General features: G+C 43.6%; 2 protein-coding genes across 2 annotated transcripts; one reads left to right on the top strand and one right to left on the bottom strand.

The window, feature by feature from the left end:
• Positions 1-11,053: 11,053 nt before the first annotated feature.
• Positions 11,054-18,088, top strand: LOC135422724 (F-box/LRR-repeat protein 21-like). Its single transcript, XM_064672181.1, has 5 exons — positions 11,054-11,179; positions 13,585-14,034; positions 14,727-14,849; positions 15,178-15,349; positions 16,211-18,088. Exons 2-5 carry the CDS (start codon positions 13,663-13,665, stop codon positions 16,852-16,854), a joined length of 1,311 nt encoding a protein of 436 aa, XP_064528251.1. The 5' UTR covers positions 11,054-11,179; positions 13,585-13,662; the 3' UTR covers positions 16,855-18,088.
• A 924-nt stretch (positions 18,089-19,012) lies between these two features.
• Positions 19,013-23,406, bottom strand: LECT2 (leukocyte cell derived chemotaxin 2). The gene is made up of 7 exons (XM_064672182.1): positions 23,301-23,406; positions 22,598-22,730; positions 21,364-21,515; positions 20,671-20,841; positions 20,237-20,351; positions 19,644-19,795; positions 19,013-19,248 (listed from the first exon to the last, which is right to left on the bottom strand). The coding sequence occupies exons 1-7, from the start codon at positions 23,344-23,346 to the stop codon at positions 19,058-19,060; spliced, it is 960 nt and encodes a 319-aa protein (XP_064528252.1). The 5' UTR covers positions 23,347-23,406; the 3' UTR covers positions 19,013-19,057.
• Positions 23,407-23,962: the final 556 nt, after the last annotated feature.

The following is a 23,962-nucleotide window of genomic DNA, read 5'->3' as shown; positions in this document are numbered from 1 at the left end:
AAAATCCAAAGAGGGTGGAGGAAACTGGTTGAAATCCCTTCTACAAGCTTTAATGGTGTTAGAATTTTCCTTCCTGGCAGAGGAACTGCAGCAAGTCCAGTTTTTTCCCCCTGCCAAGTGGGTGAATAGATTTCCTCAAATCTGTGAAAAAAACCCCCAGCACTTGGCAGTGACAGAAAAAGGAGACAGGGACATAAAGGGAGCGTGAATGATCGAAATATAGGATTGAAGGGGAACTTAGAGCATTAATGAATCCCTTGCTCTGATCTGACCATTCTGTATGCCCAGACCATCCTTGCCCAAAAGTTTGCTTGCCTGATCTGAAGTCCTCCAAAGAGGATTCTGGAGGCTCCATAGGCAGCCTTTCCAAGCCATAACTCAGCTACAAAACTACAAAGCTTTTTCTGGTATTAAAACTCAAAATGCTTGCTCCTACTTCAGGTGCTAACTCGTTATCAGGTATTTTTACTACCAGCTATTTTTCTGATCAAATCAAATTTTCAGCTGCCTGCTTTGGACAGCCTCACCCCTCTAAGGTTTGTGTTTTCTCAGTGTGGAGGCCACTATTTGCTAAAGCAAGTAGAGCAAACCCCAAAGTATTACAGATGGCATCCTAAAGGTGATTTGTTGTGTGCTCAACTGCAAGACATTTATCAGAACCCAAGTGGCTATGGCCATTTCAGAGGATTTCATTACCCAGGTCAGCCACGCTGGGATCCACATATCAACACCAGTAAACAGAAGCTGGATTAGCTGCCGAGTTATTTTTAACCCTGCTCAGATAATATTGAGTCAGAGGATCAACTAACCTGTATTTTAGGGATTAGTGGGCAGACGTACCTATCGAAAGTGTCAGGGCACTAAGACATTAATAACCTAATAGGCATTAACAGCCCTAAGCAGACTGGGGCCTCCCCCCTACCCTGTCCCCAGGGCCCCAGGTGCCCATTTAAGCTCAGCCCTGCTCTGGCAATCCCTCCCTGAGCAAAGCAGGAGCTGTGCTGGACTGCAGCCACTGCCACCCCTGAGCCTGGCTTGGCTTGACCTTGGACCTGCCTCATCCCCGTGGACCTGCCCCGTGCCGTGGGCTCATGGGTGAACCCGGTGCCCCCCCGGTGACCCCTGCCCAGCCAGGGCAGCACCCCTGGCTCCCAGCCAGCCCTCAGCGTGCCCCAGCTGAAATCTTATTCAGGAAGTTAATGACTGAAAAACTGGCCTTTTGCCAGATAGAGATGTGTATATTTAAATTAGAGACGAAAACACGTGTGCCCAGCGGGGTTTGAATAACGTGCCTACAGGAACACAGCATCTCCACACAGTTTATTTTCAGACAAGTTATATACTATTAATACAGCTTTGTGGTGGCCTTTTTCACAGAAAGTACAAAGAGTATCAGTAATTTTTCTTGTACTTACTTTGCAGTTTGATGGGCACTGTTAACTGTACCTATTAACAATTTTGTCTAAAATATACATGTCTAGTATATATACAAACCAACTGTAATATACCTTCTTACAGAATCATAGAACTAAACAAAGGGATTGAATTGCAACATACTTGGGAGTTACTTCCTTTAGTGATTCATGCTTATTTCTGGAGAGACAACATTAGACTGTTTTTGCACTTCTAAAAGCTCGTCTCATAAAGATTTGTCCATTTAAATCCACATTTTGACTCATTCTTATAAAGGAAAGCATTTGCAAACAGGATGTAAATAAGCCATTGTTTTCCCTTATTGTACTTCAGATTCAATGTGGGCACTAGAAACTTTTACAAAGGAGTTTGGGTGATGTCTAATGCTAAGACAGGTTGTTCCCTGCTGCCTGCTTGGCAGCAGCTGGTGTCTAACAGAGCAGCACAGAAGCCTCCAGCTCACACGACATACTAACCCACTTTCTGGGCATGAGGGTCATTCACTGTTCCAGCCTGCTCAGTTAAGTTTAAATTGTTAAAGCTGCAGAGTTTGATCACGAAGTTTGAGTCTTTGGGGTTTCAATTTAGATTGACAATTAAGCTTTTAAAACGAGAGGCTACATACAAATGGATACATGGATACAAATGCAACACTAGATTGAGCCTGAACACCCTTCAGCTTGGAAATGATGGTGCCCATGTGAAATTCCAGCCGAAGTCCAGCACCGTGGCCTCCACTGGGATCTTTCAGGAGTTCAGGACAGCAAACATACAACCAAGAGTATCCTTTGGTTATGTGGATTTGTCAGAATCACTGGTGTGGTGACAATGAAGCAGAGCTTGCATTAAAATGTGTAAGTCCTGCTATGAAATTCAGCTATGCCAAAGTTGGCATGATAAAAAAAGCTGGCAGTGATTTCTTTTTGAGAAGTCTCTGTATGAACTGGCTTTGAACACTACAATACTGCATAGTTTCTGACTTGATCTGACAATAAACATCCTTGACTTTATCTCCTTAGATTTTTTTTCTGACTCTCCCGTCTCATTTTTGGAGTACTTCTGTTAAAAACTGGTTAAGAAAAGGTCAATAACCAAGACTTTTCACACATTTTTTGTAAAGCTTTCAAGTGCATGGCATACTGATTCTGAAGCAACACATGTTCATTCTTTGGTTTCAGGGAAATTTTGATTTTCTGAAAGCTTTATTATTCTAATTTACTCGTGGTTTTACTCAAATTGTTTTTCTTGATTACTACTTCAAAGCCCAGTGATAAAAAAAATTGGATATCACACTTGATCAAAGTACAAAAGGAGTATATGTTACGAAAGCTATGTGAAATATTATGCAAAGTATTCCCGTAATCACCATAAACATGAGAAATGATGTTTATGGTGATTACAGAAAGAATATATCTTTCTGTAAATCTGGTTCCAGGAGAGACAACCACAGGGGGAAGGCTAAGCTTGGCTTTGAGTGGCTGGATGACGTGGGCAGCAGTGGCTTGGATAAGCAGGAGGTGTATAAAGTATCCTGGCCTGTATCAAGGCCAAGCTGGATGGGCCTCTGAGTGACGTGGTCTAGTGGAAGGTGTCCCTGTCCGTGGCAGGGGGTTGGAACAAGGTGACCTTTGAGGTCCTTTCCAACCCAAACCATCCTGTGATTCTATGATCCAGTGCAGCAGTTTGCTTTCACCTCTGCATCTTGTGCGTGAGAGGGAGGGTTTGGAGACACAAGCAGCAGCTCTGTGCCAGGCACCTGGAAGATGAGTAGAAGACAGAACCTCCTGTGTGTGCCCATGTTTGTGCCTTTTTCCTTCCAGCACTGTCAAATCCACAACTGATCTTTCTTTTATTAATATACACCTGAAAGCATTTGAGCAATAATGAGTAGAGCTATAAAATGCAAAGGATCCTTCTATGCTATACTATACTTGTCCACTTAGGTGTAAAATATGTCTCTGCTAGGCTAGATCAGAACAGGAAACTGTTCTATACAGAGATTAGCCTATATGAATCTTTCTAAAGTACATCTGAACCTGCTCCTGCCAGCAGCCCAAAGGTTATTGGCAATGCACCAAAGAAACCCATGACTGGCGGATTTAGATACTAGCTGCAAATCTGCATTAATCTCTGTTTACAATCTATCCTCTATTACCATCTGCAGAGTGTAACTCCTAAGTTAAAGATGTTTTTTGTAGCAACATTGACTAAAAAAAAAATCAGTCTAAAACCATATACTAGGAACAAAATGCTTGAAAAAAACCCCTGGAATTTAATCTCCTATTTCCTGTAAGATCTGAATAAAGCAGTCAAGAACCACATAGGTAAGAGTGATTTTGGTAGATTTTCTAAATTATATTGATTTTAAATGTGCAGTGTATTTTGTCTCTCTTTCTGAGGAAATCATGTCTTTTGAAGATGTCACAGCCACTGTATGATAAATATTCTTTCCATTAGCCCTTCAACATGCTAATTTTCCATTTTTTTCAGGTGGGTTTGAAGAAACTGTATTTTGACATCACACAAATGCTTAGTCACATTTTGCCAGCTTTGGTTTTATATAGGGCAGATGTAAATTACCTCAGAAACGCTGCTCATGTTTAGCATTACCTCTTGATAAAAAGATGATATAAAGGCTTGTTGTTGGTTAATAATTGCCACATACCAAGGCCAGGAAATCCGTGGCTGCAAGTGTTTTGTAGCAATTGGTAATAAAAATTCCATTGTTCAGACATAACCAGAGTAATAAAGCAGCACTGACTAGCTGTTGTGCAGTGAGTCTGCATAGATAAAATCTGCAAGTTTTTTAAAAATTACGCTTTCGGTGGTAAATTAAAAGATATAGTTTTGGCATCTGCAGTTTGGACAAGATGCAGCGCTCAGCCCTCTCTCCCTGGTGGGCTGCTTTGGGGAGGCAGGCAGTGGGGATACACACAGCAAGCAGGGAAAGCCTTGCTGTTCAGAATTTTTGGCCAACAGATAGCTAAAAATCAGTAAGAGCTGCTTGTCCCCCATCTTCTTTTGAGGTGTCAGCTGGGGGCTGAGCAGCCTGGGCTGGTTGAGGCTGCCCTTGAGGGGGGCAGGAATGAAAGGGCACTGAGAGGATGCTGCTCCTGCATCAGTTCTGAGCCTCCTGTCTGAAAGGACAGAGCAGGGCCCACAGAGCTGCTTTCCAGAGGCCTTTCTTGTCCTCAGCACCAGAAGAACATGGACCTGTAAGAGCAGGCCCAGAGAAGGGCATGCAGATGATCCAAGGGCTGAAGCACCTTTGCTCTGGAGACAAGCTAAGAGAGCTGTGGGTGTTCAGCCTGGAGAAGAGAAGGCTCCGGGGAGACCTTGGAGCCCCTTCCAGTGCATAAATGGGATTTATAAAAAGGAGGGAGAGGGACTTTTTATATGGGTAGATAGTGACAGGACAATGGTTTCAAACTAAAAGAGGGCAGGTTTAGATTAGATAGTAAGAAGAGATTCTTTACTCAGAGGGTGTTGAGGCCCTGGCACAGGTTGCCCAGAGAAGCTGTGGCTGCCCCATCCCTGAAAGTGTCCAAGGCCAGGTTGGACGAGGCCCTGAGCAATCTGGTCTAGTGAGTGGCATCCCTGCCCACGGCAGAGGGGTTGGAACTGGATGATCTTTAAGGTCCCTTCCAACCTAAACCAGTCTATGATTCTATGCCTAGCTCCCGTGGGAGGAGCAGGGGATGGCTGTGCCTGAAGGGAATGGCCTGGAAGAGGCTCATGGGCTGTTTCCAAAGGCCAGGGCTGCCCCAGCTCAAGGATGACAAGGGCTTACAGGCACTTCCTGTCAGGAAATGATGGAAAATACATGAGGCAGGAAATGAGCAGGAGATGAATGTGAGCCAGCAATGTGTCCAGGTGGCCAAGAAGACAAGTGGCACCTTTGGCTTGTATCAGCAATAGTGTGGCCAGCAGGACTTGGGGCAGGGATTGTCCCTCTGTACTTGGCACTGGCGAAGACACACCTCAAATACTGTGTCCAGTTCTGGGTCCCTCAATTCGGGAAGAACATGGAGGTGCTGGAGCATATCCAGAGAAAGGCAGTGGAGCTGGGGAAGTGTCTGGAGCACAAGTTTGATGAGGAGCAGCTGAGGGAGCTGGGGGGGCTCAGCCTGGAGAAAAGGAGGCTCAGGGGGGACCTTCTGGCTCTGCAACTCCCTGACAGGAGGGGGGAGCCAGGGGGGGATCAGCCTCTTTTCCCAGGCAACCAGCGACAAGAGGAGAGGACAGAGTGTTAAGCCACAGGAGGTTGGACATTAGGAAGAACTTCTTCACAGAGGAAGGTGACCAGATATTGGAATGGAGCATTAGACTTTGGAACTCCACGCAGGGAGGTGGTGGAGTCCCTGTTTCTGGAGGTGTTTAAACAGTGGACGTGGCACTCGGTGCCATGGTCTAGTTGGCAAGGGTGATGGTCAGTCAGAGGTTGGACTCCACCACCTCAGAGGTCCTTCCCACCCTAATCGATCCGGTGACTCCGAGGCCTTCGGGGGGGGGGGGGGGGACCAGCATCCCCTACTGCTCGAGGGGGGCACAGATCCGGTAGGGAGCAGGGGCAGGACTCGTCCCTGAGTGCCGGGGGGTCACCGCCAGCCCCGCATCCCTCACACGCCCACCCCGCCCCATTTTCTCCGCGGGCCGAGCCCGGCCCGGCGCGAAATGGCGTCTCTGTCACGTGCCGCCGCCTCGGGGCCCTCCCGGCGCCTGCGCTCGCCCGGCGGGGCCGCGGCTCCTCCCTCGGGCCGCGGCGAGTGCGGGGCGGCAGCGGCGGCGGAGCCTCAGCGCGGTCCTGCCCCTGCTCTGCCCCTGCTCTGCGCTGGGCACGGCCTGACTCTGCGAGGGAGCCGCGCCGAGGCGGCGGTGAGCGGGGGGACCCCGGGGGGAGTGGGGGGAGCGGCCGCGGGGGCGGCCTGGGCTGCGGGACCGGCGGGCAGACAGGCGGACACTCAGAGGGACAGACAGACGGACACGCACAGGGACAGCCAGCCAGCCGCCCTCCGCGCCCGGAGCCTCCAATCCCCCCCGCCCCGAGCTCCAAACCTCGGGAGGGGCTCGGCGCGTTGTGCCCTCCCCTCACTCCGGAGCTGCGGGAGCACCCGGGAGTGATTTTATAGCGTCAGGAGCTCTTAAACGGCTCGTTAAAGTCGGGTAGGAACGTTTCTAGAGAAGCTGGGAGAGTAACGATTTTTTTAAAAAATTTATTTATTTATTTATTTGTATTCCCGGTGTGCGGGAGAACCCTCGAGAGAGCTTTTCCGTGCGCAGCAGCTTCAGGTGCGGCCCCGGGTAGGACCGAGGGGTCCCGGGTGTCGGGCACGGTCTAAAGGCTGTTTCCTTCTAAAAATAGTGCCTTGGTGGAGCACCAGTGTCTAAATTTCATCGCTGAAAGCGCAGTGCGTTTGTGTAAAGTTAAAACTAGCGCAGCTGAGCGTGGTTTATTTTTAGGTCTCTTGAGGATGTGTCATAAACATGCTAAAAATGCGATAAATCCCTTGAGAGGGAGGCTCAGAGGCGCAGTTTTGGGAAAAACGAGGACTGGTTAAAATAAAATAATAATCCACTTCGAAAGCAAAAATGCCGCCCATTAGAAGTCTGCTGTGTCCTAGATGAAGGAAAAGCTTAATCTTGGAGCTCATCGTTCTGCAGGAGGAGATCTTCTGAGATTTAAGCTTAAAATGTGTTTTTTACCTAATTTTTGAGACGTGCTCAGGGATTGGATTTGAGGTGGTGGCAGCTTTCCGGGGCTGCCTGCCTTGTGTGCAGTGTGTCTGCTGCTCCTGTTCCCCAGACAGACAGAATTCCGAATTCCTGAACGTGGCCTCAGTGCTCTCCCTCGACTGGGATTTCTTAAAGACACTGCGACTAATGGGACCGATATTTCAGCTGTTAAAGGCACGTCCCTAAACGTTCATTTCCAAGTGTTAGAAAGTTAAAGCTTAATTACCCAGATGCCTGCTTTATCCCGAAGGATTTCCAAGCTTGGTTGTTTGAAAGGGCTTTTATATCTCAGGAATTGCGTTTGGTTTTGGTGGTGTTACTTCAGTGGTTTTTGTTTTTTTTTTTTTTTTTTTATTATCTCTACTCGAAACCTGGTTTTGTGGTGTTTTATTAATTCCTGCTGACTCCTGCTGTTGGGAAGTGAAAGGGAAATCTAGAAGTCAGAGAAAACAGTTATTTCTTTGGGGCTTGAATCTCTCATATGTTGGGTTATAGTAGTAAAACCTCTTTTTTTTTTTGGCACTGATACTGTAACGTGGGAAGCAGTGAACAGCTGCTTGCTTAACAGAGCCACTGCTGACCAATTCTCACATCCACCACCGACCCTCCCCCTGCCATGGGAGAGGTTTTTAATGGCTTAATTTTAGCAGAAGTTTATGGTTCTGTTACCAGGATAAGTTGCAGAGTTATTTAACCTGATTTTTCTCTGAATCCCTGTTGTTGTTTGTGGATTTGAGGTAGTTTGAGTAGGATAATGTGCAGCTGTGCAAAGTACCTGATCACAGGACGTTTAGGTCAAAGAGCTTGTAGAGGAAAAGAGCTGGATGGGTAAAATTTTTGATACTTTGCTTTACACTAATGAGGATATGAACAGATTTGATGAACCTCATCAGTCATTGAAGTGTTTCATTTCAATGACTGTGTTGCTGCTGTTTATCTTCGATAACTACCTTAGATAACAATTCACTGTCATTTGCATAACAAGCTTGTATTTGATTGCATCTCTGATAACTAGGGCTTTTTTATTATAAAAATTACTGCTTACCTAAATTAACATGATTTAAGATGCTTTGGATGGTTCTTGTGGCCTAGGACACTCAGGTGTACATTAGGTATACATCTGATTATATATATATATTTTTTTTTTTTTTTTTTTGCTAACAAGAATTTTTTCAGTACCTTTTTTTCTAATGTAGTATCTAAAATTTGCTACTTTTTATCTGCAATGTAAAAGTACGAACTTCCTTCTGTACTGAGGGTCTTTAGGACAGGTCTCTGCAAGAGAAGCTCCCTTCCTCTTGGGGGTAGTCTGTTGTTATTCAGCTGTTACAGGTAACCAGTCCAACATTTGTGACATTCAGAAGCCTGCTGAGCATTGTAGGCAGTCTTTTTTGACTATCTATATTTGATACATTTATTACTATAAATAACTATTACTGTCCTTTTCCTAATTTTCAGGTGTGACTTTACTATTAATAATTACTTTTGCTTGCAGCCACGCTGGGAAGTGTTGGGAAGAATACTGAGTTTAGGACAGGTGGAAGGGTTCCCCCACTCCTGTGATAGGCATGTAAAGTTCATCCCAACAAAGATTTCAGTTATGTTTTTATAAAAGAAAATAGTGATACGTTTGAGGGTAAAGCTTGGAGTGATTGCTTATGTTGGAAGACAGCGAGACACAAACTTATTTCTAATGTAGTATTAAAACAGTGCAGAGGGACGTGGGGGATTTTAACGTGAAGCCCTTGCTGCGGTGCCTTGTGATCCTCCTTCCCAGATGGTTCGGGCTGTTCTGGGAGCTCGTAAACAGGGAGGAGGCTGCGGTGGGTGGGTTGTTGTTGCAGCTCCTGCCATGTGACTGCAGCCAGAGCCGGGGCAGGTGCTGAGCGAAGGCTGCGGCACGTTTGGTGGCAGCAGCCCGTGCCATGTGTGCTCATCATCTCACAGTTCCCCTGGCCAAGGAGGACAAACATTTATTGGTTTGTTGTTGTGGTTTATTTTTTTTTTTTAATCTATGTTTTTTATTACTCCTAGATTACATTAGTAGTTACAGTGTCGTTTTCCAAACTTCACCACTAGTGGTGATGATAATGCAAATACTGAATAACTTACTGTTTGCCTTGTGCTGTTGACCAGTACAATGTAAATGCAGTTGCAACACTTGTTTCCCACCAGTTTTGTGTTTAATCTGATCTCACAGTTCTCTCAGTGCCAGTATTTGCAGTGTGGGATGAGCTGCCTTGTGTTAAGATGGTGCCCTCAAGCTCCTTTACTAAAGCAAGAAAATGTATAAATTGATGCCAACGTACTTTCCTATGATTTTTGCACTGTGTGTAGTATGAGGATTATTTTTTTCAAAACTAATAAAGGTTTTTGTGGCATTCTACCTGGACAGGAGGGGAAAGCAGACAGATGCATGTGAGTGCCCCATGGCTGCAGCTGCCTCAGTTCATTCACTTACTGCCAAGTGTAACTTGGAAGCATTCTTTAGGTAAGGAAGTTGCTTCAAAATACGTGGTTTATAAACTTAATACACTTCTGTGTTGGATCTTTAAATTGCATCTCAGTGTTTTGTACTTTCAATCATAAGATTATTTATGTATTCTGTTTATGTGTCCTGAACCTACCTTCTATTTGTTAGACACTGACAGTACTTGTGGAAATGAGTTCTGTGTCCTGCACAGACTCTGCTCCCTTCCCAGCAGAGAGAACACGTGGCACCTGTAGACTGTGCAGTGCAAGGCCACCATGAGTGACAGATTTCTTCAGGTGCCACCCACGAACAGAGTTGCTAATGAATATCAACTTTCTCGTGCTAGACAAGCATGACTGTTCAGCTCTTAAATTCCCTGGTGTGTGAGCTGAGCAGCAGCATTCCTTGCACAGGTTGCAGGGCTTGAGTTGGGTTTTGCAGAGGAGGTGGGAGCTGCTTCTCCCCTGTTCATAAATAACACATGTACTCCACCAGTGTTACACTTTACAGCTATAAAGCTGATATTAACTGAGTAGTTTTCCATAAGGTGATGATATGATCTGGGAGAATCTTAAAGCCTCGTGTCCCATCTCTTAAAGAAAAATAAAGAAGTTCAGCATTGGAAGGTTTCTAAAGATGTTATTACTGGTTGAACACAATACTTGGTAAACATCTTGCATTTCTAAATCTACTTTTAAAATCTGTCATGATTTAGTGAGGTGTGTGTTGCTGTTCCTGTAGCTTTTCCTTAAAACATCTTCAAACAATGTAAAATGGGGAACTGAATGTGGAGGTTTTGGGTGTATTTTCTTATAGCAGACCAAGATGCTCTTTCATAGTAAGATACAGGGTAGTTTTTCCATATTAGTACATGGGAGGATATTCATATATATGAATCTTTTTTCCAGAAACAATTTAATTGGCCAAAGTAGTTTTTTCACTTTTAAGATTATCATGATGCAGTAAACATACTTTTGGAGTAAGACTGAGTAAAGTTGAAAGCCAAGAGTCTTTACATTTCAAAGTATTAAAACTCATATCTTTAACTCTTCTGATTCATGTGGTTTTGGTATACAGCAAGCTGAAAAAATAAACACTTCTTACCCAGGTTTGTAATTTCTTTAGGTAATATTCAAGAATCCAGAGGTGTATCTGTGTTGCATAAGAGTGCTCTTGTGACTAAAATTGTAGTTCAGAACTAGATTTTTGCCAATAATGACACCTTCCCATTAGTTAAATGATATTTTTCAGACAGTGTTTGGTAAAACTAATCTGCTTGGCACATATTGTTGTTCTGCTTCCACATCTGCCCTGCAGAGCAGTGTGTCCTACTCATCTCTGTTCCAGGATTGATTTTAGTCCTTCCTGGGAGTTTCCTAGACACTGCAGAACAGTTTTAATTTGGTTGATGGCTTCACAGGTCGGTTCATCTTCTGGAACCCGTCCCTGCCTTCTGGTTAAGGACTCCATGCACACACACAGGATGACTCAACAGTGGGATGGATGTTCAGATACCAGAAAGGTGCTGGTAACTTGACAGGAACCTCCACATTCTTTGGGGTATGTGTGCCTGTAAACCTCTCAGTGAATAGTGCCTGGATTGTATCACATAGAACTATAATTTAGTGAACTTCAGTTGTGTTTTCAAATGTATACTGCTTATAGTTTCAGTATTCAGAAGGAAATAAGCATTCATATTTCACAGTAAATACTGGGGCTTCATGTTTGGTAAAAAACTTTGATGCATAACCAACGGAACCTTTTTCTGGCTTTGCATCCCACAGCAAGTAAAATGAACTCATTTTGGTAGATTTAAAGGACTGCAGTATAAAATATTAAAAATTCTGGACATAACCAGTTGCTAAAGTATGTAGCAACAAGAACAAGTTCTGACCATGTTCCATCAGGTCTTCATCCATCTGGAGTGGATGTGCTGCTTGTGGGCTGTAGCCTGACCTGTGGTTTAGGGGAATTCCCTTTCTGGTTGTTCTCAGATGCCAGAACTTCTTTGTGGGAGCCAAATCAGCACCCAAGTTATTTTTGCATAAGATAGCAAAAGTTTCCATTTTTATCAGAAACTTATCTTTAACCAAGATGTTGCGGATCTGCACGAGAACAGCAGTAGCAAAGAGAAGCTTCTCAGCCAACAGAATTTGTTAAATTTCATTTTTTAATCTGGACGTCAGATTTAGCAAACAGCTAAATTTATAGTTCCTCTGGAGGAGGGAGGAGGAAAAACAAACAACAGGTATTTGACTCAAAAGGTGTTTAACCTTTGCTAAATTTAGCAAGGCTATGAACAACTGCAGGAGTTGTGCAATGGTTAATTACTACATCCACACTTAATGCTTTGGAATGCCCATTCATTGTGTGACTTAAAGCACTCAAAAGTCATAAAAGATGGTTGTGTGGATGATAATTTGTTGGTCTAGTAAAAAAATGTTTATTCATGCTGAGATTGCATCTTCATTCCATTAGTAACACTGTTGATGTAAGCCACGTGTCTATTCAGGGAAGAAGACCTGTTGTTTGATATCATTTAAAGAGTATTGGTAGCTTAGCTTCATATATTGCTGATTCCAATCATTAATGGAACTCTGAGTAGACTGAGTGAAGATTTATAACAACTGCTGAAATAAATTTCTTGGTGGTTGAGATAATTTGTCAGGAGGTTAAACAGTAGTGAAGCTGGTCATGTGAACAGCTCTTAATTAATTGGGTAGGTTGTTCTTTCCCACTTCCCTAAGAATGCACATGCTTTCTTTTCATGCAGGTGTGGGTTGGGTGTCAGGCACCTCATCAGCCAGACAGGTCAGGTTTTATAAGTTGGGGAAAAGGCCAGGGAAGTTTTTGGTAGGATAGTATGTATTTTGTCAGCTGTTTCTGCAATACTGGGGACTGGGAGGGGGTGGATTTTTTTTCCCCCATAATGAAGATACTATGGAAAATTTTCAGACCAGAAAAAGCATTCTGTGAGAGTTGCCATGGAAGTTTGTTCAGTAAAAAAACTAGATAACGTGCTCTGTTTGTTCTTGAAAAACGCACTGGAAAATCCTTCAGACTGGTTGGGAAGAGAGAAGGTCTGGCTGAACATCTGATTAGTGGGACATTTGAGAAGGGGCCTCAGCCTGCTGTGAAATGAAGTGGCATTTGAAACAAAGATTGTTGCTGAGAATTGAGTGAATCACAGAATTCAGTCCAGAATGTCTTGGGTAGGTTGTGCTGCTTCAGCCTGGGAAAGCAGAGCTTTTCCTTAGGCTGCTCTTTCCTGAGCTCTGGCTCATGTGGCAGTTGGCCCTCAGTGAAGCAGATCCTTGCAGTTTGCTGAATTCCAAGGTCACTGTCCTTTCTCCTGCTGAAAACCAGCACGTGAACCTCACTTACTTTGCCCTGCTTTGATAAGTGGCCTCTGAAGTTTTTTGTTGTTAGTTGTACAAACATTTTTCCCCTGCCTGACATGATTTAAAAGAAAAAAAAAAAAGGCAAAGGGAAGGTGGGCAAAACTTTTCAATCTGACACTGACATGCCTGTTCCAGGTTTATCTGTTTAAATAGAGTTTATGAATTAGGTTCTGTAGTTGATAAACTTTTTAGAAATCATTAGTAGATTCCATAGTTTGGCTGCTGAGTTTAAATTTAAACTGAAACAGTTTTTTACTGCTAAATTAAATTGCTGTTATACTTCATTTTCCCTACAAAATGCTTTATGTACTGTGAAGTACTAACACATGAAACTATACCTGGTAAATTAACAAACCCAAGTTCTCCAGATTCAAATCAGGTTGTACAAAATAAAAGGTACTGAGAGACAAGGTCCTTGCCAACATCTGTGCACTGGATATGGACATATGGACATGCTTCTTTTCAGAGTAACATGCTATATTTAAACTTTATTACCTTGTTATCTCTTCCTGTGTTTCCACTGCCCTGTCTCCCTTCCTCCCCTAATATCCTGTATTTTTCTAGAGCCCTGCTGTGTGTGAGCCCTTCCAGGAAACTGCCGTTTGAACACGTCGGATCGTTACAGCCCCTGAAACTTCCACCATGAAGAGAGCTGGGCAGAGAGTTGTGGTTGGAACTGAAGCTCCTCACACGTCACAGACAAGCAAAAAACAGAAAACTAGTTCATATGGCTCAGTGTTTGGTGACTCTGCCCTGTGCACCTCGATGGACTGGGGCAGCCTCCCCCACCACGTGATCCTGCGTGTTTTCCAGTTCCTCACTCTGGTGGATCGAGCCAGGGCGTCTTCTGTTTGCCGAAGGTGGAATGAGGTTTTTCACATCCCAGATCTCTGGAGGAGATTTGAATTTGAGCTCAGCCAGCCAGCCACTTCTTACTTAAAGTCTACCCACCCAGACCTCATTCAGCAGATTATCAAGAGGCACGCTGATCACCTGCAGTACGTCAGCTTCAAGGTAAGCCTGGAGCTGCAGCTGCTGTGTCACCTTATTGTGTGCAGGGCATGCAGCTGCTCTCTGTCAGCTGCATTAAGGGCTGGACCTGGGAAGTCCTGTTCTTGCAGCAATTTATTTCCACATGTGCAGGCAGCTTCCTTCAATCTTGCACACTCTGATCTCTACAAAGTGAAGAAAGAGCTGTTGTCGTGCAAGGCAGAGGAGGGAAGGTGAGATGAAACAGAGACTTGTCCAAAGTCACTCTTCAGGCTAAAGAATTGAGAACCAGTTCATTATTTAAGATGCAAAGGTGTTGTCCATGCAGATAAAATGGATTAAATCTAGACTTTGCCAAGTCTTTTTTGGGCTCCAAGAGTAGGCATTTAAAAAAAATACATATCACTGCCTATTGTAGCACCAGTGCTGTTACAGGACTGTAATAACATGAGGTTATTGGAAGAGAAGGCTCAAATTTAAGGTCTCTGTTCATACTAGAAATGCCCAGCAGTTATACTCAGGAAAATTTTCCTGAACTTCCTGAACTTGTTCTTATCTTGAAATTTCTGATTAATGCTGCACTTTGTCCCTGTGGTAATTGCAGGCTGGAGCAGCACAGCTGACCAGGTGTGGAACTTGCAGTCTTGGGTATCCATGGTGCTGTTTTTTCAATAATACTGAAGAATGACTTCATTATTTTAAAATTGCTTTTACAGGTTGATAGTAGTACTGAGTCAGCAGAAGCAGCTTGTGACATCCTTTCTCAGCTGGTGAATTGTTCAATCAAGACACTGGGTTTAATCTCTACAGCAAAGCCAAGCTTCATGAATGTCTCTAAGGTAATGTTCTACAAACTGTAATGAGGTACTTTGGGCTCATCACTGTGTCCACTTATCCTTGTTTTATTACAGGGAAACAATAAATCAGAGTGGATGAGTTAATTACTGAGTGTAAAGTTGACTTCTGTCATGTGTAGCAGCATGTTTTTAAACAAAGGTCCCCTGTGTTCATGTTCAAATAAGCCTTTCTTTGTTGCACAAGAAAGGGAATGACTGAGAAGTGATTATTTTTCTACTTTCTGTGTGTGCAGAATGTGAGTTTGGGAAGCTGAAGTTCTGCCCATCTTTTCATAAGACTTTTTTTCCTTCCTTCCATTTCTCCAAACAGGCTCATTTTGCTTCAGCACTGACAGTAGTTTTTGTAAACTCCAAGTCATTATCATCAATCAAGATAGATGACACACCAGTTGATGATCCTTCCCTGAAGGTTCTTGTTGCTAACAACAGTGACACTCTAAAACTGCTAAAAATGAGCAGCTGTCCTCACGTTTCACCTGCTGGTGAGTAGTGAATATATGTGAAAACCAGAGTAGTAAAGTATCAAAACAATAATGGGAACACACACACAAAATCCCTGATCCATGAATCAACTGCTGCTTGGTGGGATAAAGGAGATTAAAGGAGTGTCAGTAATGGCTTTGCAAGGTGCTCTGAGTGTGTACAAATTGCACAAACTAGTGGTGAAGACCGGGAGTGTTTTCAGTTTCTGTAGGGCCCTCGTGTGTCCGGATCTGGATCTGAACTCACTGGTTGGTGAAGGGCTCACTGCCTTCGGAATACTCCCTTGCTAGAAACTTCAGAGGGCTTTTGGGTCCCACTTTCCTTTCTCCTGAAACCTTAATGCTAGGGAAAGGGAATCTGGGACTGGTCTATCTTCTGTATTCTTTTCTGGAGTCCACAAAAGGTGATCTAATCTGTGTACTTTGTATTCCAGCAGATGAAGAGCAGTTATGTTGTTTATGTCTTAATTCTCAAAAGGCTCTGTTTTAACTGTTAAGGTTGCTGGTGGTGATTTAAACAGTGTAGATGTAAGTTGAAGGAAGAAGGGAATAGTGTCAACTTCAGCTGAATCTGACCTAATTTCAGTTGCTGCTTCAAAGCTGCATAGGGAAGGGCAAAGAGGAAGATAAGCAGATCCAATATGAGTATGACGAGTTAGACTTGGATCTTTTACTGATAAATGTTGATGGCCAGAACTCTGTAAAATGCTGTGCATATCTAGAACTTCAGTATTTCAGGGGTTTTGGATATAAGCATGAAAACTCAAGCCAATAGAATCAGTACTTGCTTGAACTTTACAGCAAACAACTGTGCTTATATTTGCTTTTCATTTTACAGAGTTAATTTTTCTTGTTCCTCAGGCATTCTTTGTGTCGCTGATCAGTGCCACGGACTTAAGGAGCTGGCTTTGAACTACTACATCTTAAGTGATGAGCTTCTGCTGGCTCTGTCGAGCGAGAAGCACGTCGACCTCGAGCACCTTCGCATCGACGTCGTGAGCGAGAACCCCGGGCAGGTGGAATTCCACACCATCAAAAAGCAGAGCTGGGACGCTCTCGTCAAGCACTCCCCCAAAGTGAACATCGTGATGTACTTCTTCCTGTACGAGGACGAGTTCGACGTGTTCTTCCGGGAGGAGACGCCGGTCACACACCTGTACTTTGGGCGCGCCGTCAGCAAAGCGCTGCTGGGCCGCATCGGCATCAACTGCCCGCGGCTCATCGAGCTGGTTGTGTGCGCCAACGGGCTGCAGCCCCTGGATGCTGAGCTCATCCAGATCGCCCAGCGCTGCAAGAACCTCACGGCCATGGGCCTGGGGGAGTGCGAGGTGACCTGCAGGGGCTTCGTGGAGTTCGTGAAGATGTGTGGGGGCAGGCTCACCCAGCTGTCCATCATGGAGGAGGTGCTGATCCCAGACAGCGATTACAGCTTGGATCGGCTGCATCTGGAGGTCTCCAAGCACCTGGGCAGAATGTGGTTTCCTGATATGATGCCAACGTGGTAAATTCTCTCTCCGTTTGTGGATAAAGGGGTGAAATCAGGGTATGGCTTTCTATGCAAATAAGGAATTTCAAAAGGAAATGTGAAAACTTACTTCCAGATTTGAGTTTTTCTACCTTGAGAGCCTCTGGTAGACTAACAGCAAAACACTCTAGAATATTAATTGTATATTGAAATAGACGATAGATTAAAGTGTACTTAACAGTTCTGTGGTTTACAGGTGCTTCAAACTTCAGTGAACTTGGGCTTCTCTGAACTTCAGTTTAAATGTTCTGTTCACTTTAAAGTGGTTTTGGGTTTTTTTCATGTCTTTGTTTAATCTTTCTGATGTAGTCAGAAGAGGAATAGGGTAACTTTTTTCCTTTAGGAAATCAATCTTTATGGAAAGCTGTATACAACTTGGAGTACAGTATTATTTGTCATGATGTTTTATATAGCTTTTTTTATAAATATTCATGTTTTAATTGTAAAAGCTTGTACATTAAAATACACTAGCCCAGGTTAATCAGATGTAATCTAGTTTAAACTCACGGTATTATATTAAAATTTTAATAAGCTGAAACTGTAAAGTTTTTTTGTAAGCATTAAATTGCACTTTAAATAATTCTGTCACAGTAGTGAAGCTGTTGAGACTGCATTGTACAGTATGTTGGTTTTGTCCTATGCATTAAAAGGGTGAGAAAGAGACTTTGTTAAAATTAATGAATGTAAAAGTTTGTAGCTGGATTGACTGCTTGAGTGAGTAATAAGGCACTTTGGAAACTGTTGGGATATAAGGAATAGCTTTGGATTTGGTCTTTCAGACTGTCTGAAATGCTGTTCCATGCTTTCATAATTGAGAGATAAGAAGGATTTCATAAATGTGGCTGGTGAGAAGGAAGGAACAAATGGAATAGAGTTGTCTTTGATCCCTCTCTGTGTGGAATCCAGGATTTAGAGCACTTAAATTACTTGTCACTGACAGGCCAGGATGGCCTGTAGTGATCTTGGCTGTGCTGTAAGCCCTGATTTCTGGAGAAAGGATTGCTGGAGGTGATCCTGAAATATTTAATTCAGGACTGTTTAATACTTGTTGCTACTAACTGTTTTTTAAGAAAGAAGATTTTAATATATTTATTTTCTTAAAAGGGGAGAGGCATGGTGAGTTGATGTAAATTAGAGTCTGTATTTTTGTGTTGACGTTTTGCTCACTGTAAACTAAAACTCATTGTATATAAATTTTGCTGTAATCACTTTCATGCTGTACCTGGTCTGTCTTCCTGTTGATAATGAGAATTCTACATTAATTAGCTGGTGGTGTTTGTCACTGTCATGGTTTAACCCTGGCTGGCAGCTCAGCCCCACACACCCAGTGGGGTGGGGGAGAGACTGGAAAGGGTAAAAGTGAGAACTTGTGGGTGGATATGAAGACAGTTTAATAGGTAATGCAAGAGCCACACATGCAAACAACCCCAAAAAAGGGAATTAATTAACCACATCCCATGGACAGGCAGGTGCTCAGTTGGAAGCCAAAGGATTGAAGGTAACACACAATACCTGAATCAGTTATTTTCTTTTAAAAGACTGAACTATTTCCAAACAGTATTTGGTTTAAGATATATTGATTTGCTTTAAATGGAAATGTAACAAAGTGATTTAATGCATGCACTGCTGAATTAGACTCTTATCCATCTGATGCACTGTGTCCCTTTTCAGTCCTTCTCACTGAAGCAGCTTTTCTGAGAAGCCATGAAACATAGAACTGCTAAGGCTGGAAGAGACCTTTAAGCTCACCAGCCATGGAATGTTTGCTTGGTCCAGCTCCAAACTTCCAGAGAAACGGGCCTGCATTTATCAATACTGTGATTTTTGATGCGCTGATTTTTTTGGAGCATTTGCTCTGCTGGCTGATCTTTAGTGAGGCTGGCTGGTACTTGAGGGGGAAGCTGGCAGTCATGCACCTTCTCTGCCACATGAGGGGGTAGCTAGTTTGCATTTTAGCTGATTTTTCAGGCTCTTTGAGAAAGCTTATAACTAATCATTGCTAATTCCCCAATTCCCTCCAACAAAAACTCAAATCTTTTTCCCTTGTGTGAGCCTCCACTGGAGACACTGCTTGTGTAACACTCAGAGTAGTGAATCAGTAATAGCATAGACTTTTTCATGAGGAGAAAAAACAACTGTTGGATGCTGAGATGAATTTATTTAGAATTTGCTGCATTTCCATTTCACTCTCTTCGCCCTTTCCCCCTTTCGAGATTGCTTGTAGGATCCGAGTGATCGCAGTTCTCAATGTGGATGTGAGAGGTGATGCCAGGAAATACTCTTTGCATTGGCAACATTTTCCCAAGGACTTGTCCCTTGGAAATTGCACCGTTGTATCTTATGGGATGGATACAGAGTAGTTTTACACAGAACCCTGGTGAAAGCAAAGAGAGAAAATGTCAGGTGACTGATGAAGCGTTTGTTTTTCTGTTCTAACTCTGTTTCAGAAATATTAACAGTTTCTGTCTTATCCTTTCCACTGAGATAGCAATAGTGAAAATACCAAAATAGCAAAGGCATTATGGTCATAAAAAATAAGTAGTGGTTGAAGTCATTGACTTGGTGGAAGAGGGAAGATGGAAGGCAGGGAAAATGTGGGAATTGCTGCTTTAGTGAAGGGTAGGGCTCAAAGACACTCTAGTGTTGTAGCAGGAGCAAAAAGTTCTGCGAGTAGGTGGATAGAAGAAGACATTTACCTTGCTGAAGTACTTGGTAGCTGCAAGGTAACACATCCTGTGTGACCTCAAAGACATTAAATGAAATGTTTACCTGAGCCTTGGATTTGGACTCCGTCATCGATGGCGTTTCCGTTGTGGAAGAATTTGACAGGCCCGGAGAGCTGCCCGGAGAAGGGAGCGTACACGGTGGCTCCGTCAGCGCAGATCACATCCACTGCCCTGTGCTTCCCTTTGCCATTGCGTCTGGAAACAGGGATGGAATTAGAGACAGCTCTTGTTATAGAGGGAGAGCAGGCAGCACGGGGTGATACCTGGTTGTTAGGATGGAAATAGTGTCAGACTGGCTGAAGGATCCGTAAAGGATTTTTGGTGTAGGTGGTTTTTATAGGGTGGGAGAAAAAGCCTTTCTTCTGAGTCTTAAATAGAACTATAGAGTCACAGAAAGTTTGGTTGTGTGAAGGACATCAAGTCAGGACTGTTCCCAACACCAGGTCAGGCACAGCTTAGTCGGAGCAATAAAAACCTCCAAGCAGAGAAGTGTTATCAACAATGTGTGCGGCCTAAAAGTTTGCTCATGTCCAACCCAAACCTTCAAAGCTGTGATTCTTAAGTGACTTAAACAGCGTTCAACTCTTATTTCAGTGGAGGAACAACAAAACCCCACGTGTTCCCATGACATGGTACCTTGGAGCTCCGTAGTATCCGCAGCCGTACTTATCACAGCCCCTTATCTCGTTGGTGGGATTCCCAGCACACACCGTGGCCCAGCCGCTGTCTTGTTGTGGCAGTGGTGGGACGTCTTTGAAACACAGAAACACAGCACATCAAGGTTACCTTTCTGATTGTTTTAAGCCTGGTGTGTTTGTGACTGCTGTGTTTTAATGCAGTTAGGTAAGAACATGTTGGAATTATATCCCATGTGTGCAGTTGGATTTCCCTCCACAGGATTTGTCATCTTTACAGGAAATGTAAGTAGAATGTACAACTAAACTGGATAGTAATATCTCAGACAAGAAACATGCTTTAGAGACAAAAATTCAAAGAGAGAATCACAGGTCCTTGAGTGCAACTCTACTCCTATTCTGGGCTGCTTTTTTTGTTGTTTGGGGTTTTTTTACCGGGCGTAAGCAGGTGGGTAGGATCGGAGTGGTCGCAGTTCTCGACGTGGATATGAGAAATAATGCCAGGAAATACTTTCTGCATGGGCAGCATTCTCCCAAGCCGTTGCCCCCTGCGGATTTGGCCGTGGTACCGGATGGGGTGAATGCAGACGAGCTTCACGCAGTAACCTGGAGGAGACGGGAGAGGAAGCAAGGTCAGGAAACATCAGCTGCCTCTGCTCCTTGGGAAAGCCAGAAGCATTCCCTGCCAGCCTCTTACTGGAGACTGTAAGGATGAAGCAGAAATGTCGTCAAGGTACCAACAATCGTGAAATCAAAATTACTGGATTTGCTGTGGAAAAGAGGTAAAAAGGGAGCTGGAAAACAGGGACAAGAAAACATCCTCTTAGCAAAGCTGAGGGTGTACTTCCGATGCTTTATTTTTACTGTTTCCTTTTTTTATTATTATTTGGGGTTGTTGTTTTCCTGCTACGTGTTTTCCAACTCCTTTCTTCCCTCCTCTCCAGGAAAAGCATAGGAAAGGACTATATCCTGCTGATGTGCTGCCTTCCAAAATTTCAGCGTGCTAGAGAGGGTGTGACACTAATCAGCACTGTGCTTGAACTGAAGGAACCTTACTCAAGGAAACAGAGTGATTACTTTGATTACTTGTGTGCACCTCTCACAGCATACCTGGTGTTCATTACTTGCCTGATCCCCTGATTTGGACTCCATCATCGATGGCATTCCCATTATGGAAGAACCGGATGGGTCCGGAGAGCTGCCCGCTGAACGGAGCGTACACGGTGGCTCCATCCCGGCAGATGACATCCACCCCCCCGTGCTTTCCTTTGCCACTGTCCCTGGAAGCATAAATACATCCTTAGAGTCATCTGTCAGCTATAATGTTAGGTATCAATATCAGATACACATCTATCAGGGTTAGTGTTATGTATCAATATCAGATACACATCTATCAGGGTTAGTGTTATGTATCAATATCAGATAAACATCTATCAGGGTTAATGTTATGTATCAATATCAGATACACATCTATCAGGGTTAGTGTTATGTATCAATATCAGATACACATCTGTCAGGGTTAGTGTTATGTATCAATATCAGATACACATCTCTCAGGGTTAATGTTATGTATCCTTATCAGATAACTGAAGCTTGTCTAACAAAATTTTTGTACCTGCAATCAAATTAGAAAACAGCAGCTTTGGTCCATTTTTTTTTTTTTTTTAATTGCAAAATGTTCACGTTCCTCCGACCTTCTTAAAATATCAAATTTAAGCTTATTTTTAATTTTCCCAAGTTCATGGAGTATTTCAAGGTGTTATAGTGAAGTAGCCTTGTTCTACCCCAAAATACATCTGTGCCCATGTGAAATGGAATCTTATGTTTGGCATTTTCTCATTTAGAAGCTTGGAAGTGACACGATGAGGATGGAAACTTCTTACAGAGCCTGGGGAGAGGAGACAGCAGGAAAATGCAGGGAAGGCAGGAGACTTATAAATACTTATAAAAGCATTTTTCAGGGACATATAACTTGCTGTGTTGTCAGGTCTCTCTTTAATGACAACGGTGCTGACAGACTTTTAGTTTGTGTGAATGAAACTACTGGGCTGCTGCTGAATGTTAGTTAAATATCTTGTTAAATAACAAGAATGACACAAATCCTTGAAATACTTTCCTTTCCTTTGGCTGTGTGTCATGTAATGGTCTCCCTGCTTCACCCCTGCATCAATTGCCAGCAGTGGTACCACTGCACTTCTGGGAGATTGCTGAGGAATATCCCAAAAACGGGTAAGAGGTCCTGCCAACAAGAGTCTTTCCTCATTCTAAGTGTCATCTCTATTTAACTGTACTCTCTCCTGCCTGAAAATTTAATTTAGGAAAGCAGCAGTGAACCCCAGAGCCCCAGTGCCCACCGTGTTACCTGTCAGCGCCGAAATTCCCGCAGCCATATCTGTCGCAGCCCCGGATTCGGTTGGTGGGATTCCCGCTGCAGATCGGGGCCCAGTGTCTGTGCTGCTGTTGGGGTGGGTGTCCATCCAGCTGCTTGGCAAAAACTTCACGTGGAAAAGAGAAAAAAGCAGGGAAAATTCAACCATCTTCTGCCCAGTGCAACAGAAAGTGTTAAGGTGCAAAATAGGGTGTTTAAAGTGGGAGACCTGAACTCACAGGAGTTTGGAATCTCAGAAGCTGTAGGTAAAAGGACATTATACAACCTGCTGTATAGATTTGATCCACTTTTCCTTGAGGTCTTACTTTAAGGTATATGTACTAAAAACAAAGCAAAGCTATAGATATTAAGATATAGATATAGATTTTAAAAAGTAGTTTGGGAAATAAACCAGTGGTGCCTGGTTGGCGGTTGGACTCAATGATCTTAGAGGTCTTTTCCAGCCGTAACAATTCTGTGATTCTTCATGGCACCTCTGATCACTTCCATATATGACTCTTAGTGCCCACCTAATTCCATATTTTATAATAGTCATAACTGTGCAAATCACCGTAATCCTTCATACAACTGGATTGAAAAAAATTAGCATTATTTACAGTGGAGTGAGTTTCAGTAATTCATTAGTGTCTGCCTAAGCCCAGTCAAGACAAGCTGTAACAGAGCAATCTCAACTCACCAGTGGACACCAAGCTGACCAGAGCCACCAGACTGAGAGCTGGCATTTTGGGGCTGCTTCACCTGTGTTCTTTGATCCAGTCAAGGATGTTGCACAGAAGCCACCCGGGGTATTTATGTGGTTTTGAACGAGTCTGTTGTCTTGGCCAATCAGTCTTGAGCAAAGTGTTACATCTCTGGGCTGGTGGTGTTGCCATATTCAGCACTGGGGTGTCCACGGGCTCTGCAGGTGTTGGAGCTGGTTGTGAAAGGCAGATAAAACCCTCGGGCTCTTGGCACACAGGAACAGGTGGAAACAGGCAATCCCACAGTGCAGGAAACTCTGGTTGAACCGTTTCTTATAACACCTTTTCTTCCCCTTCCTGAAGTTAAGGGCACACCCAGGCCAAAAATGGTGGGAACTCAGAGGACTGAGTGGGCAAAGCTCCAGGGTGGATGTAACCAGTTTGTCCTCCACTGCTCATTCCAGTGCCTCCTCCTGGGTGTTTGTGCCAACCAGGAGCACATGGAGCTGTAGTGTTGGGCACAGCACGAGCATTCACTTAGGCTAAGAAATACAGGTGCTTTTGCATGGAAACATGTCTTTTGTTCTTGTGCAGCTGAAATTGTCAATTATGTCACTTAAATCCATGGAGTCTTCACTGAAACCCTAGTTTTTGACAG

Source organism: Pseudopipra pipra, chromosome 15, assembly GCF_036250125.1.
Source record: "Pseudopipra pipra isolate bDixPip1 chromosome 15, bDixPip1.hap1, whole genome shotgun sequence".
Classification (NCBI taxonomy): Eukaryota; Metazoa; Chordata; class Aves; order Passeriformes; family Pipridae; genus Pseudopipra; species Pseudopipra pipra.
This window is presented reverse-complemented; position numbering and strand designations above follow the sequence as displayed.

Excerpts from the sequence above, each read along its gene's own strand:
- LECT2 (XM_064672182.1), bottom strand. The coding sequence starts at position 23,346 with ATGCCAGCTCTCAGTCTGGTGGCTCTGGTCAGCTTGGTGTCCACTG. Across the intron at positions 22,731-23,300 it reads GGTCAGCTTGGTGTCCACTG|TTTTTGCCAAGCAGCTGGAT; the intron begins GTGAGTTGAGAT and ends TTCCACGTGAAG. Across the intron at positions 19,249-19,643 it reads AGTCCAAATCCAAGGCTCAG|GGTTCTGTGTAAAACTACTC; the intron begins GTAAACATTTCA and ends TGCTTTCACCAG.
- LOC135422724 (XM_064672181.1), top strand. The coding sequence starts at position 13,663 with ATGAAGAGAGCTGGGCAGAGAGTTGTGGTTGGAACTGAAGCTCCTCAC. Across the intron at positions 14,035-14,726 it reads TGCAGTACGTCAGCTTCAAG|GTTGATAGTAGTACTGAGTC; the intron begins GTAAGCCTGGAG and ends TTGCTTTTACAG. Across the intron at positions 14,850-15,177 it reads GCTTCATGAATGTCTCTAAG|GCTCATTTTGCTTCAGCACT; the intron begins GTAATGTTCTAC and ends TTCTCCAAACAG.